Here is a 15,759-nt window from a genome sequence, read left to right on the forward strand (position 1 = left end):
ATGGTATCTCATGTGTTTTTAATTTTATTTGTCTAAAGACTAATGGTGTGGAGCATCTTTTCATGTGTTAGTGGACATTTCTATATCTTTGGAGTAATATCTATTCAGATCCTTTGCCCATTTTTCTTTTGGATTACTTGTCTTTTTATTTTGAATTTCTAAGACCAAGATGTTTTTTATGGATAATATGAATCTGTAATTGCTACCAAACAAAATGTATAATAAGTTAATGTTAAACCTTATTTTTCTACAGGTACTGAAATTTTACACACACACACACCCCAAATATTTGTCAATGAGAGAGAAAGCTGACTGGGATATCAAAAGCAAAGTGCTTGCACATACTGGTCATCATGCGGAAAGGGGTGCCAAGGGACCCAGAGATTGCTGATCTCTTCTACAAAGATGATCCTGAAGAACTTTTTATTGGTTTACATGAAATTGGACATGGAAGTTTTGGAGCAGTTTATTTTGTAAGTAATTAAAAATTGTTTAGATCAAATTATAAAAGTTTAAATTCTGTACATTCTAACTATTACTTGTAAAATGCACTTGGTTTTAATGTTTATTCTACAAATTAAATGATGTCTACAGTAGAGGCAAATAGTCATTGCTGAAGAGCCAGTCTTAGAATTCTAGGCATCATTCAAGTCAATGGTATCCATATCAAATGACTCTGCTGTCAAAGTAGTGCAAAAAAGTTATAAGCTTGAGTTTGAACCCTGTTCATTTCCCTTACATGCCAAACTCTTTTCTGCCTCAGGGCCTTTATATATGCTATTCCTCCTGCTTAGAAAACTGTACATGTTTTCCCCATTCCTGTCTAACTCTTGTTTACCCTACGGGTATCAGTTTAAGTGTTAAATCCATGTGATAACCATTCCAGTTCAACCCTCCAGCACTAAATTAAGACTTTCTTTATGGTCTCATAACATCCTATGCTTGTACTTTGTTGTATTTGTCACAGTTATAATTGAATAATTATGTGTGAGATTTTTTGATTCATGTATGTCTCTCTCACTAAATAATAAGCTCCATAAAGACAGGAATTATATCTACTTGTTCATTGCTATATCCCCAATAGCTAGTATAATGTCTGAATAGTAGGAACTCAGTAAATGATGGATGGATGGGTGGATGGACAAGTGGACATCTACGCAGACAGATAGACTGACAGATTTTTAGTAACAATCATGTTAAGTCAGTATCTCAGGTTAAGGGATACAAGGCTTAACCCCATTGAGTCAGTTTGAATTCCAAGACTGTGATTATCTTCTGATGACAAAAGTGAGAAATGACTGAAATGTTAACATAAATCATTTACCTGAAATTCATTGCATAAAATATAGGTCTTTATTTCAATAACCTTAGAAGTTTGCAACCTCAAATTAACACATACTTCCTTAAGAGTACTAGTTCATTAAAGCAAGTAATATTTAAGTAATATTACCTATTTCTCCTCCAAACCTGTTAGCAAATAATTTCTTTCTTAATCAAACAGTATTTGACTTTTCTTTTTAAGTAGTCCTTTATGTGCTTCCATCTGGATAGGGCTTATCTTTAGTTGTCCTTCCAAATGAGATTTTATTAATTGCATCTTGAACTCATCCTTTTGTTTCTAGCCAAATCTTCAGCCTGAGTTTTCTCAGAATGCTCTTTCGTCCCTTCATGTCTATACTTAGCACTACCACCACTTCTCCTCCCTCACCCCCATCTAATACTTGGCTCCCACTCAAGTACATTTTATCATTAAGTGACCTTCCATTGCTGAAGTGGATGCTAATTTTCTAGTTAATACCCTCATATTAGTCTTTGGGCTTAGAGTAGCATTTACGGCCCAAAGTCCTATCTTTCTCATTCACTGAGACACATTTTTTTAAAAGGATTTTTTTAATTACAAATATATCATATATACAGAAGTGTGTATAATACATTCACACATATATTTTAATATATAATTTAAAGAACAATTAAAACATAAATCCCTTTATAACCACCAGCCAGGCCAAGAAATAGAATATTGCCAGCACCCCAGAGCCCCTTTTTTGTTAGAAGAATCCACTATGCTGAACTTTATGATGATGACTTTCTTATATTTCTTTATATGTACCCACTTACTTCTCTACCCCTAATAATATAATTTGGTTTTGCCGGTTTTGAACTTTTTAACAATAGAAACGTTCTGTATATATTTGGTTGTGACCTGTTTGTTTTGCTTAGAGATACTTTCTTCAGTCAATCATCTTTTATTACTTTCATTCTATTACTGTATAACTAATTCATCATCTCAGAATCTCTCTTGGCCAGAGTCAGAGAGTAGTTGCAATCTCTGTTTGACTCTTCTATTTTAAAAATCAGCCAGACCACTCTCACGGTTCTCTTTTAGAATAAATACAATAAACCAAATATGCTTCGAAACTTACTAACATGCCTTTTGTGCTAGGGATAAAGTGAGACCTACATTGCTGTAGAAGACCCAGTGCTTTTGGGACTAAGTCCTGTCTGTTTAGCTAGAGTATGGTAGTTCCCCCTTATCCACAGTTTCGCTTTCCATGGTTTTAGTTATCTGCGGTCAACCTCAGTCCAAAAATATTAAATGGAAAAATCCAGAAATAAACAACTCTTAAGTTTTAAATTGCGAGCTATTCTGACTAGCATCATGTGAATATGTGTTATTTGTTGATATTGATAGACTAGAGAAATCACAAAGATACCTGGGTGGCTTTGATACTGAAATGTAATCATTAACTATATATTGCCTGTATACAAAAGTGTAGAGTACAGGCCCTTATAAACCCATAAGGCACTTAAAAAACAGCTTAAAGGGGAGTTAACTGATACTTTACTGTAAAACTTTAAAAAGCCTTAACCTTTTATGTACAGTGGTCACATAGGTAGCACCTTAAAAATGGATTTTCTCACAGGCCACAGTAATATGACCCATGTTGCTCCTCCCTGTTGACAGATTCTTCCTCTTCTCACTCATACCATTATAACCAAGAAGACTACCATGTCTTACTTGGACAACTGCAATAACCTCCAAACCGATCTCTGTGCATCCATTCTGGTCTGTCTCCAGTGTTTTGTCCACCCCACAGTGAGCTTGAGGGTTGGTGGAGAGTGGAAACACTTAAATATGATCACATCACCTTTTCTCTGTAAAGCCTTCAGGGGGTCTCCTCCTCTGTTCTTAGGCTAAGTTCAACTTCCCTACTGTAGGCAGCCTATAAGGTCCTTCATGAGGTGATCCCTCTATACCTGAACTGTATTCCCTCTTATTCTCATTGCTCTAGTTATTATATAAAAGTTTTCTTTTAATCATCCATCATAGGATCTTTGCATAAACTGTTCTCTCTGGAATGTTTTCCCCTGCCATCTTCATCTTCTTAACTCCACTTTATCCTTTATCTCTCAGCTGAGGGCTCATTTATTCAGGGAAGCCTTGCCTGACCTGCCTAATCACATCCCCCATTTTTTGGTTCCCAAAGTAACACATACCCTTCTTTGTAACACATATCACAGTTGCAATTTTATATTAATTATGATTTCATTTTTGCTGTCTATACTACTAGAAGAGAGATAGGCACTAGGCATACTTACAATTCTATCCCTAGCATTTAGCCCAGTACCTGACAAATTTTGAGCACCTGGTAAGTATTTGAATTATGAAGAACTCCGAGAATTTGGAACTGCTAATTTGTACTTTTCATGAGTCAGAATCATATTAGCAAGCTGTCAAGACCAGAGTCTAGCAACCAACATTTTTATACCTCAACACTATAATTCTGTTAGACTTTTTGTAGTTTACAGCTTTTACACAGAACGATGCCAGGAAATATATTATAAGTGAATTGTACGCTGGCACGGCTCTTGTAGAATCAATCAGTTGAGAATATATATTATATTCAGAGAAAATTGAAACTATTGATGAAATATCTCTGTGTATATGGATTTACATAAGTAATTCAGAAATTAGCATGAGTATGGGCTTCCCTGGTGGCGCAGTGGTTGAGAGTCCACCTGCCGATGCAGGGGACACGGGTTCGTGTCCCGGTCTGGGAAGATCCCACATGCCGCGGAGTGGCTGGGCCCGTGAGCCATGGCCGCTGAGCCTGCGCGTCCAGAGCCTGTGCTCCGCAACGGGAGAGGCCACAACAGTGAGAGGCCCGCGTACCGTAAAAAAAAAAAAATAGCATGAGTAAAACTGAAATAGTAAGAAACTCTATTCAAGGAAGATGAAAAGGACTGAGCATGTTCATTTTTGTATTCACTTAAAAGACAACTATAAAGTTTCTAGGGTTCTAGTGTTGCCTTGTTAAACTCAGCATATCATCCATAATCCACCTAAAGCAAATAATTTAGTTTTGTTCTTCTGGGTATAAATACCTTTTAGTTTTAGTTGAGGCTTAATAAATAGGGCAAAAGGAAAAGCTTATGTTTAATTTTTGTATTTCTCCATAAACTAGTAAAGAGTTGACAATAATCTAAATGTAGCTGGAAATGGTTATAAAAATATCAGAAACACATATGTAGTAAGTTCTCAATAAATATATTTTGAATCAGTGATTTTTTTTTTATTGGAGTATAATTGCTTTATAATGTTGTGTTAGTTTCTGCTGTACAATGAAGTGAATCAGCTGTATGTATACCTATATGCCCTCCCTCTTGGACCTCCCTCCCACCTCCACTCCCCCCCCATCCCACCCATCTAGGTCGTCACAGAGCACAGAGCTGGGCTCCCTGTGCTTTATTTTACTTTTTTTTCCCATTTATTTATTTATGTATTTTTTAACGTCTTTATTGGAGTATAATTGCTTTACAATGGTTTGTTAGTTTTGGCTTTATAACAAAGTGAATCAGCTATACATATACATATATCCCCATATCTCTTCCCTCTTGCATCTCCCTCCCTCCCACCCTCCCTATCCCACCCCTCTAGGTGGTCACAAAGCAGTGAGCTGATCTCCCTGTGCTGTGCGGCTGCTTCCCACTAGCTATTAGTTTTTTTACATTTGGTAGTGTGTATATGTCCATGCCACTCTCTCACTTCGTCCCAGCTTACCCTTCCCCCTCCCCATGTCCTCAAGTCCATTCTCTAGTAGGTCTGCATCTTTATTCCTGTCCTGCCCCTAGGTTCTTCATGACATTTTTTTTTTATATTCCATATATATGTGTTAGCGTACGGTATTTGTTTTTCTCTTTCTGACTTACTTCATTCTGTATGACAGACTCTAGGTCCATCCACCTCACTACAAATAACTCAATTTCGTTTCTTTTTATGGCTGAGTGATATTCCATTGTGTATATGTGCCACATCGTCTTTATTGATTCATCTTTCAATGGACACTTAGGTTGCTTCCATGTCCTGGCTACTGTAAATAGAGCTGCAATGAACATTGTGGTACATGACTCTTTTCGAATTATGGTTTTCTCAAGGTTTATGCCCAGTAGTGGGATTGCTGGGTCGTATGGTAGTTCTATTTTTAGTTTTTTGAGGAAACTCCATACTGTTCTCCATAGTGGCTGTATCAATTTACATTCCCACCAACAGTGCAAGAGGGTTCCCTTTTCTCCACACCCTCTCCAGCATTTATTGTTTGTAGATTTTTTGATGATGGCCATTCTGACCAGTGTGAGATGATATTTCATTGTACTTTTGATTTGCATTTCTCTAATGATCAAAGATGTTGAGCATTCTTTCATGTGTTTATTGGCAATCTGTATATCTTCTTTGGAGAAACGTCTATTTAGGTCTTCTGCCCATTTTTGGATTGGGTTGTTTGCTTTTTTGATATTGAGGTACATGAGCTGCTTGTAAATTTTGGAGATTAATCCTTTGTCAGTTGCTTCATTTACAAATATTTTCTCCCATCTTTTCATCTTGTTTATGGTTTCCTTTGCTGTGCAAAAGCTTTTAAGTTTCATTAGGTCCCATTTGTTTATTTTTGTTTTTATTTCCATTTCTCTAGGAGGTGGGTCAGAAAGTATCCTGCTGTGATTTATGTCATGGAGTTTTCTGCCTATGTTTTCCTCTAAGAGTTTGATAATGTCTGGCCACATTTAGGTCTTTAATCCATTTTGAGTTTATTTTTGTGTATGGTGTTAGGGAGTGTTCTAATTTCATTCTTTTACATGTAGCTGTCCAGTTTTCCCAGCACCACTTATTGAAGAGGCTGTCTTCTCTCCATTGTATATTCTTGCCTCCTTTATCAAAAATAAGGTGACCAGGGCTTCACTTGGCGCAGTGGTTGAGTCTGCCTGCCGATGCAGGGGACACGGGTTCGTGCCCCGGACTGGGAAGATCCCACATGCCGCAGAGCGGCTAGGCCCGTGAGCCATGGCTGCTGAGCCTGCGCATCCGGAGCCTGTGCTCCGCAATGAGAGAGGCCACAACAATGAGAGGCCCGCATACCACAAAAAAAATTAAAAATAAGGTGACCATATGTGTGTGGGTTTATCTCTGGGCTTTCTATCCTGTTCCATTGATCTGTATTTCTGTTTTTGTGCCAGTACCATACTGTCTTGATGACTGTAGCTTTGTAGTATAGTCTGAAGTCAGGGAGCCTGATTCCTCCAGTTCTGTTTTTCTTTCTCAAGATTGCTTTGGCTATTGGGGGTCTTTTGTGTTTCCATACAAATTATGAAATTTTTTGTTCTAGTTCTGTGAAAAATGCCATTGGTAGTTTGATAGGGATTGCATTGAATCTGTAGAATGCTTTGGGTAGTATAGTCATTTTCACAATGTTGATTCTTCCAATCCAAGAACATGGTGAATCAGTGATCTTGCTTAAGGTTACTGAGACCTCTGAGACTATTGGAAGTGTTAAGTATGAATGTAAGTTTCAAGAATAAAACTTGAAATGTTTAGAAGTTGTAATCATTCATAATACAGTATGATGCATTGAAAAGCTGAAACCCCATTGATAGTTTCCTTTCTCTATACTAAAATATTGATTTGTTTTTAAGTTTCTGTTTCAGTTCTGAATTTTAACTAGTATAAAATGGATTAAAAATTTCACATCTATATATAAATGGAAATGTTTTCAAATTTCAAGTCTCTGCCCAGTAGATAGGTTGTATAAGCAAATATACTTATCAAGTTCTAACTCTATAAATGTAAAGAAATACATTTTTATTTTAGGGTGATTCTTTTTTCATGTCTCTTGTTCCAAATAAGCCTTGATTATAAATAACCTTAATAAGCAATTAGATAATACTATCAGATTCCATTTGTGTGGGCCTTTCTTTTTTCTTTCTATAAAGCGTACAGATTTGTTTTTTAAAAACCCCATTAAAAGTTAAAATTCATCATTGTTTGAGCATTTTCTAAACCTTTCCCAGGCTCCTTAAGCTATACAGTACATAGATTCATACCCAAAATATCCTCTTTACAGACACAGTCACTCTAACCTTCACTGTATTACTGAATTTACATCAACTTTTCTTTCTTGTTGTCATCTAAGTACAGTCTTAGTGTTACATTTTTATTTTATTTATTTATTTTTTGTCTCATTGGGTCTTTGTTGCTGTGCTCAGGCTTTCTCTAGTTGTGGCGAGCAGGGGCTACTTTTCGTGGCAGTGCGCACACTCCTCATTGCAGTGGCTTCTCTAGTTGCGGAGCACGGGCTCTGGGCACGCGGTCTTCCATAGTTGTGCCATGTGAGCTCAGTAGTTGTGGCTCACGGGCTTAGTTGCCCCGAGGCATGTGAGATCTTCCTGGACCAGGGACCGAACCTTTGTCCCCTACATTGGCAGGCGGATTCTTAACCACTGCACCACCAGGGAAGTCCCTTAGTGTTACATTTTAAAAGCCAGCAAAATGTGAGAGATCTTCGTTTTTAAAAAAAAGTCAGTCTGTACCTTCTAAATGAATAAAATACCTAAAAAATGCCTTTACAGAGTCCTGCCGACTTGAAAACTGTAACTTAGTGGATACCTTGCTTTTGTAGTATGTAGTTTTACCTTAGTGCTTGTACAAAAAATTTTTTTTAGTATGTGTCCATTTTCTCTGCATTTTGGCATTAATTAAGACTCTGGGGTTGAATTCTTTTTACATCAACATTATTGTTTATTGTTGGAATTAAATTTTTTTTAATTAGAAAGAAGACATTGCTCTATCTGAGGAGCTTCTTTAATTGTATTTTAGAAACTGATTAGACATTTTTCTATTAAAATTGGTGACCTTATTTTACCAGAGAGTGAATTCCAGTTTTACTTCAGAAACACTGCTATTGCTTTATTATTCCACAATAGTAATATCATAGAACCGAAGTAGCTTACTTACATCGGGGTATGACACTGGTACAGAGCCCTGTTATTAAAGAAGGCTAAGATTAGGTAATGTTTAATGTCTTATATTTATTTTTCTGAAAATTTTTAGAAATATTTTTAAATTTCTTAAGTAAATTTGGAGGAAAAGATTATTACATCTGAGGTATTTATGATTTTCAGGCGTGCTTTCAATGAACTGTTATATTTTGAGTATGGAGAAGATATATAGAGATAATTATGAGACAAGGCAACCTTTATAGATGAATATATACACATAAATGTGTGTATGTATTTATGTGATACATTCTTACCGTAAAATATAAGTACCTTTGAAAGTGGAAGTCCCTCTTAAGATTAATGTTATCCTTTGCTGCACTGTTTAATACAGTAGCCACTATTTAAATTTTAAGTTAATTAAATTTAAAATCCACTTCCTTCGTCACACTAGCCACATTTGACATGCTACTATATACGATGTAGATATAGAACATTTCCATCATCATGGAAAGTTCTTTCAGACATAATAATATATCTGATAATCCAGGGATTACCACTGATATATTTTCTGGTATAAATTCTTTCATAATTTTTTCTACACATATAATCATTATTACTGTTTTGGAAAAAGAAGATCATATTGTACAGGTTTTTTTTGTCATGATATTTTTTACTATTACCATATATAATTATTGATTACCTCATTCTCTTAATGTTTATTTCATTACATGACTGTGTCATATTTATTTAACTGGTTCTCCATTGGTAGACATTCTACATGGTGAAGCCAGTATGGATATTTTGGAAATATGACTTCTTTGATTGGATATGTTTTGTTAAACCTTAATCCCTTTTTACATTATAGCCTTTGAATGTATATGGAAAGGGATAAAGAGAAGTTGTACCTTGAAGTGGGGTGGAAATGTCTGTCTAGCCTATCAAAAGTTGCAGCATCTTTAGACTGTGAGAATGAAGGGTGAAATGTTATAAAAGTCTAGTCAAATATTTAAGTTAAACTGGCTGAAACATCGTTCATTCTTTTTAACCTTTTTTCCCTACTCTCTTAACACAGGCCACAAATGCTCACACCAATGAGGTTGTGGCAGTTAAGAAAATGTCCTACAGTGGGAAGCAGGCACATGAGGTACGTTAAAGACATTGTGTACCTAAACTGACATAAGCAGGTTAATATGAAATTCACAGTAGAAACAAAGTTCTTTAAGCATTTCTTTATCACAGTTCTTTTTTTCCCTTCTTGTGGAGCATATAATAAACGTTCCTAATATTCTACCTCAGTCAACTATTTTGTGGAATAGAACATGGATTAGTGTAATGGATTTATTATAATATATTTGGTGATTGATTTAATTTATAGGTAATAAAACAAGAAATAACGCAAGTTTAAATTGCTTCTTTATGTATTAAACATTCTCTTTGTCCATTTAAAATAATGAAAAGACTATTTTACATGTATACTTGAAAATAAAATACTGTTTTCTGTTCAAAAATTATGATATTTTCTTTCTGACTTAAATAGAAATGGCAAGATATTCTTAAGGAGGTCAAATTTTTACGACAATTGAAGCATCCTAATACTATTGAATACAAAGGTTGTTACTTGAAAGAGCACACCGCTTGGGTAAGTAAGAGGACCTCTATTGTCTTTTTATTTTTTCCTATTAAAATTTTTTTCTTTTCCTTTTTTTCTATTATCTCTTTGGTCTGTAAAATTATCAGCCCATTTCTGTCCCATGTGATTTTTGTTTGTCAGTATTTACCATTTGTTACTTCAGAGTGTGCCATTATGGTATACATTCTGTAAGTTTAAGCATGACATCTAGTCTACAGGAAATTTTATTCTTAAACACTCAACAAGGAGAGAGTGAAAAGTTAACATCATTTTATAATGATTTATTTGCAAAAGTAAAAAGCAGTGCCTTTTATTCTCATCCTAGAATTTTTACCTTTGTCATTTCTCATCCCCTACTCCAATTCCCCCCAAATTTGGAATTATGCTTGATATTACCATCACTGTCTAAGTTTTTTACCAAACAGAGCCTGGATTATGATTAGTCTATCTTCTTACTATATTTTTATTTTACATGATTTTGTTTCTGATTTTAGGTTAGCACATTAGACATTGTCTAGAACAAGTAAATGCTATACCTTGTACTTTATGGGATTGCACATTCCAATTTAAAGTATTCAATATCACTATCATTTATTGAATACTTACCAATATACAAGCCCTTTCCTGTACATGATCTCCAATTAGGGAATGGAATTTTTGTTCCCAGATAGAATATCAAAGGTTAAACATAAACCTTTCTGCTCAAGGAATTCTTAAGATATCTAGAGCCATTGCTTCTGTACTGAGCAGAAGAAATTAATAAGAGGAGTATCTCATTCTATGGAAATCAGTTCTCTGGCAATCTCAGCTGTCTTGAAGGAGTCAAGAAAGGGATTTTGAGCAGGCAGAATAAATGTTACAAAATCAAGTGCTAGATATCATGTGTTTCAAAACTTCAGAAAATCCTCCGAGCTCTTATTTGAAGCCTGTTTACTCTTAGATTACATAGAATGCTAATAAGTTTGGTTACCTAGTGTTTGTCTATAAGGATTTGATAGGCTAATTAGAAGGAACTCACAGAACTAAAGCTGCTGGAGACATGCATACAAATAGCCATAACTAATTTGACCTGAAGGAAGAAGTTGGGGAAGTTAGAAAGCAGACCTAACAATTTAAAAGCAGAGCAACTAGAGCTGATAATTGTCAAGGGCAAACGGCCAGCCACAGCTCAGGTGCCCTTGTGTTATGGAATAATTGGGAAAAGAATGTTTGGGACAGAAATACAGAGTTAACATGTAATTTTAAATATAGACCCATAACTATAAACATACTCTAGTCGGTTCTAAAGTTCTATGTTCATTTTCCTTATACTCAGTTTAAGGAAATTATATGTTTGTATTAATTTACATAATTTAAGAAATCAGAGGGAATTCCCGGCCGGTCCAGTGGTTAGTACTCCGTGCTTTCACTGCTGAGGGCCCAGGTTCCATCCCTGGTCAGGGAACTAAGATCTTGCAAGCTGTACAGCACAGTCGAAAGAATAAATAAACAAAAAAATTTTTTAATTATAAAAATTAAAATAAAAGAAATTAGAAAACTGAGTAATACAGTTGAGAAATGTTTCCATCAAAACTGATTAAAAATAGTTTGTCAATTATACCTTAATAAAGCTGAAGAAAAAAGAAAAATAGTGCACCTAAAAGGCTAATGTTCATTATAATATTCACTTATGTGGACGCTTTCATTTCACAATAAGAAGTAAAATTAATGTTTCTGAATCTGCTTACTTTTTTTTAAATAATAAATTTATTTATTTTTGGCTGCATTGGGTCTTCGTTGCTGCGCATGGGCTGTTCTCTAGTTGAGGCGAGCGGGGGCTACTCTTTGTTGCGGTGCACAGGCTTCTCTTTGCCGTGGCTTCTCTTGTTGCAGAGCATGGACTCTAGGCGCGTGGACTTCAGTAGTTGTGGCACGCGGGCTCTAGAGAGCAGGCTCAGTAGTTGTGGCGCACAGGCTTAGTTGCTGTGTGGCATGTGGGATCTTCCCAGACCAGGTCTCCTGCATTGGCAGGCGGATTCTTAACCACTGCGCCACCAGGGAAGCCCTGAATCTGCTTACTTTTAATATAAAGCAGAAAACTATAATAAAGTTTCTAAACTTTAAAGTTTCTCATATTGTTTTAGATTATTCCAGAAATGGAATAATTTTTATACATTATGTATATTTAATTACATCTATAAATATATAATAAATTTAATAAAGTAGATGTATGTCTTTATTATATATAATAATATATATGTATGATATATGATATATTGTGTACCTTGCTACTGGAATAAATTCAGAAGAATATGTGTATGTTATGTACAACTATATATTATAATAATATATGACATATAATAATATATAATATTATATCTCATATCCTTCTAAAATATTCCAGTAATGCAGGGTACATAATACATAAATGTTTTCACATTAATTTTTTTTAATGAAGGAACCAATATGTTAATAGTAGTTGTGTCTATGTGATTATAGGAAATTTGTATTTCATAATAAGCATGTTGTGTTTTTTTAGAATAACAAAATAATAATTTGTAGGTGTGTGTGTGCTTGTGTGTATATGTGTGGAGATTGGTCACTGAGCACTCCACTTCTGACCTTGGCTATAAATCAGTAGTAATCTGGAATGCCTAAAATATCTAAGATGAGAGTAAAGAAAGAGTTTTCTCATTTTTGCTTTTCACAAGCCTCCCAACATTGCAAAGCCAATAAATATCAATATTAATGTAATAGTATTGTTCTAGAAATATTTTAAGATATAAATTGAAATATTCCATCTCTCAGGAATTCAAGCTAATGTAATAATACATAGCAGGATACTTTTTTTTTTTTTTTTTTGCGCGGTACGCGGGCCTCTCACCGTTGCTGCCTCTCCCGCTGCGGAGCACAGGCTCTGGATGCGCAGGCTCAGCGGCCATGACTCATGGGCCCAGCCGCTCTGCAGCATGTGGGATCTTCCCGGACCGGGGCACGAACCCGTGTCCCCTGCATGGGCAGGCGGACTCTCAACCACTGCACCACCAGGGAAGCCCCAGGATACATCTTTAGATTGAGTTCTAACCAGTGTTTTCTTGTTTAGAACTTTTCAATTTTATTTTATTTTATTTTATATTTTGGCTGCATTGGGTCTTAGTTGTGGCACACGGGATCTTCACTGAGGCATGCAGGATCTTTCATTGCAGCGCGCGGGCTTCTCTCTAGTTGTGGCGTGCAGGTTTTCTCTCTGTAGTTGTGGCACGTGGGCTCCAGGGCTCAAGGGCTCTAGTTGGGGTGCGCAAGAGCTTAGTTGCCCTGCAGCATGTGGGATCTTAGTTCCCCGACCAGGGATCAAACCCATGTTCCCTGCATTGGTAGGTGGATTCTTCACCCCTGGACCACCAGGGAAGTCCCAGAACTTTTTAAAATGTGAAAGTAGGGAATTTACTGCTTACTTGTTTGTATTATTTAACTAATAATTTCCAGTATAGATTTTACTGGCTCATTTATTTGGTTGCCACTTTCCAAGTTACAAAATTTAATTTATACTCCAACCTAGGCACCTTAAATCCTTAAATATAATCCCCATATTGTCTTAGACCAATTCCAGTTTCAAATAGGAAATAACAAAAACAGAAATTCCGATTTCAAATAGGAAATAACAATAACAGGTTCAGATGAATCAGAATATTTATTCTCCTAGTATTCTTAGTTCCTTGGTTAGTTGGTTGGTTTTAGCAGTTTCTTATTAACCTACATTATTCTGGTTATTATTTCAATCTGTTACAGTTGGTGATGGAATATTGCTTAGGCTCAGCCTCTGATTTGTTAGAAGGTAAGGATAAAAGCACTATCCCCTTCTTTTTTACCTTGACCAGAATGTTGTCTACTCCTGTATTAAAGCACACCTTGGGCAAACTAAATGGTTAATGACTTAGACTTAAGGGTTATGTGGATAAGCCATGCAGACTCTGTCTCTGCCGTGTCGCTGAAAATATCTGAGTAATGATTAGCAGCCCTCCCGCTGTTTTAATTCATGGCCCATCCAGGGCAGGTACTATTAAAATGTTTGGGTTGTGTGATGTAGTATGTGTAGCCAAAAACATCAAATTCATGTGTATGTATGAAACAGAGGTAGATGGTATCGGTATCCAAATTATATTGATATTTAACCCTTTCACATCTCTTGACTGACCCAGTTCTCCTCTGCAGACGCTGTTATAATCAGAGACTGAGTTAAAATTTACATTAAAAAAAAACCTTTCTTATATTATCCATGATCTCTGAATAGAAATTGCTTATTAGCTGCTTTCACAAATAATGAAAACCTGTAGTTAGAAGGGGTACTTATACATGGCTTGCGGCAGAGGAGAATAATGCAACCTAAAACACTCTAGGCACTTAAAATGTCAGAGGGCCTTGTAAATTTGGGCCTGATCAGTTGGAATCAGTGTGGCTTTGACTTGCAACTGACAAGTAAATTAACAATTGTTGCAGTGATTATCAGGCTTTGTTTTATTTTATTTTGAAGGGGTTTGTTTGTTTTTATGCTTCAGTTTCCTGTTATCTGGTTATTTATTGTTATTCTATAGAAAATATATATCCTATGTATTTAGGTGAACGTGTTCCCAAATTGTCATTTAAGAAAAAGTATATAATTCAGCCTGCTATAGCTGTATAATATAATAAAAATAGGAATGAAACTGATCATCTATTCCTGGCTTTTTTTTTTTTTCCCTCAGTTCATAAAAAACCACTTCAGGAAGTGGAGATCGCTGCCATTACTCACGGTGCCTTGCAGGGGCTAGCCTACCTACATTCTCATGCATTGATTCATAGGTAAGATTAGAGGCCAGTTACATTTTCATTTCAGTTACAGGACAGTCTGTTCAAGGAACCTTGAAAATTAGTGCATGCTCCAATTTTTAGGGTGCCTAAGAATTTATGGGAAGCAAATAGATTGCTGCTGCTTCTGGATGTAAAGAGTAAAGTTGCCCGGATTTAGTTCCTATCTCTTGGTCTCTCGCATATAACCACAAAGACTTATATCATCTCTGTTCTGTAGGTAACTATTCTCCAGGCATAGTGTTGCAGGGAAATTTGAAGAAGAGCCCAGCAACCTTTTGATACTGTCAAGAAAAAAAGGAAAGAAAATCAGCCTTCCTTGCATATATTTATTTCCTAGCTGAGTTCTTCTCCCTTTCCTGTTGCAAATAACAAATCAATCTCATGTAAATGTATGCTGTTTTATCAATTTTACATTTTTTGCATTTCTTTAGTCCATATAGATATTTAGGAAGGTATTATTGTCTTCATTTTGGTAGATGAAGAAACTGAGACTTAAAAAGATTTAAATAACTTGCCCATAGTTTCTTAGCATTTATGTAATAAAGATTGAAACTCAGATTTTCTAACTCCTAATCCAAGGCTTCCCTCTAAATTACATTTTCTTTATCACAGCCCCACTCTCCTCTTTCCAACCTACTTCCCATCACTAACTTCTTAACAAAGATGTTGTTACCAATTTTTCCTTCTCTCAGTAAAGAACTTCTAGTACTGTTACTTTAATGAATGGTGACCAAGTAATGGAATATGAGGTAGGCATAAAGGACCTGAGATGGCTCAAAAACAGAAGAAAAAAAATTTTACATTTACTAGGAAGAAATGAAACTATTAAGTCATAGGTTCCCCTTTTGCTTCTGTTTTAATCGTCCTAGAGTAGCCATCACAGTTACTGGTACATACCACAAAGCAGAACTCCCTCAAGATAGGCAGACCAAAATTCCTGCCATGAATTTGGCTTATTCATAAGGATGAAGAATGAACGTAACCATGTCTAATAAATATTGATAAAATTAATTTAACTGTAATTTACGGATTTG

At 35.7% G+C, this 15,759-nt stretch overlaps 1 protein-coding gene across 2 annotated transcripts in view; it reads left to right on the forward strand.

Moving 5' to 3' along the window:
- TAOK3 (TAO kinase 3) overlaps window positions 1-15,759 on the forward strand; it is a 187,106-nt gene that overhangs the window by 102,647 nt on the left and 68,700 nt on the right. For both annotated transcript variants that reach the window (XM_060028083.1, XM_060028084.1), the window contains 5 exons: window positions 254-473; window positions 9,341-9,412; window positions 9,806-9,907; window positions 13,667-13,712; window positions 14,620-14,716. In XM_060028083.1, the coding sequence (XP_059884066.1) occupies window positions 354-473; window positions 9,341-9,412; window positions 9,806-9,907; window positions 13,667-13,712; window positions 14,620-14,716 (437 nt within the window). In that variant the 5' untranslated portion in view covers window positions 254-353. The remainder of the gene's footprint in view (window positions 1-253; window positions 474-9,340; window positions 9,413-9,805; window positions 9,908-13,666; window positions 13,713-14,619; window positions 14,717-15,759) is intronic.

This window comes from Delphinus delphis, chromosome 13, assembly GCF_949987515.2.
Source record: "Delphinus delphis chromosome 13, mDelDel1.2, whole genome shotgun sequence".
Lineage (NCBI taxonomy): Eukaryota > Metazoa > Chordata > Mammalia > Artiodactyla > Delphinidae > Delphinus > Delphinus delphis.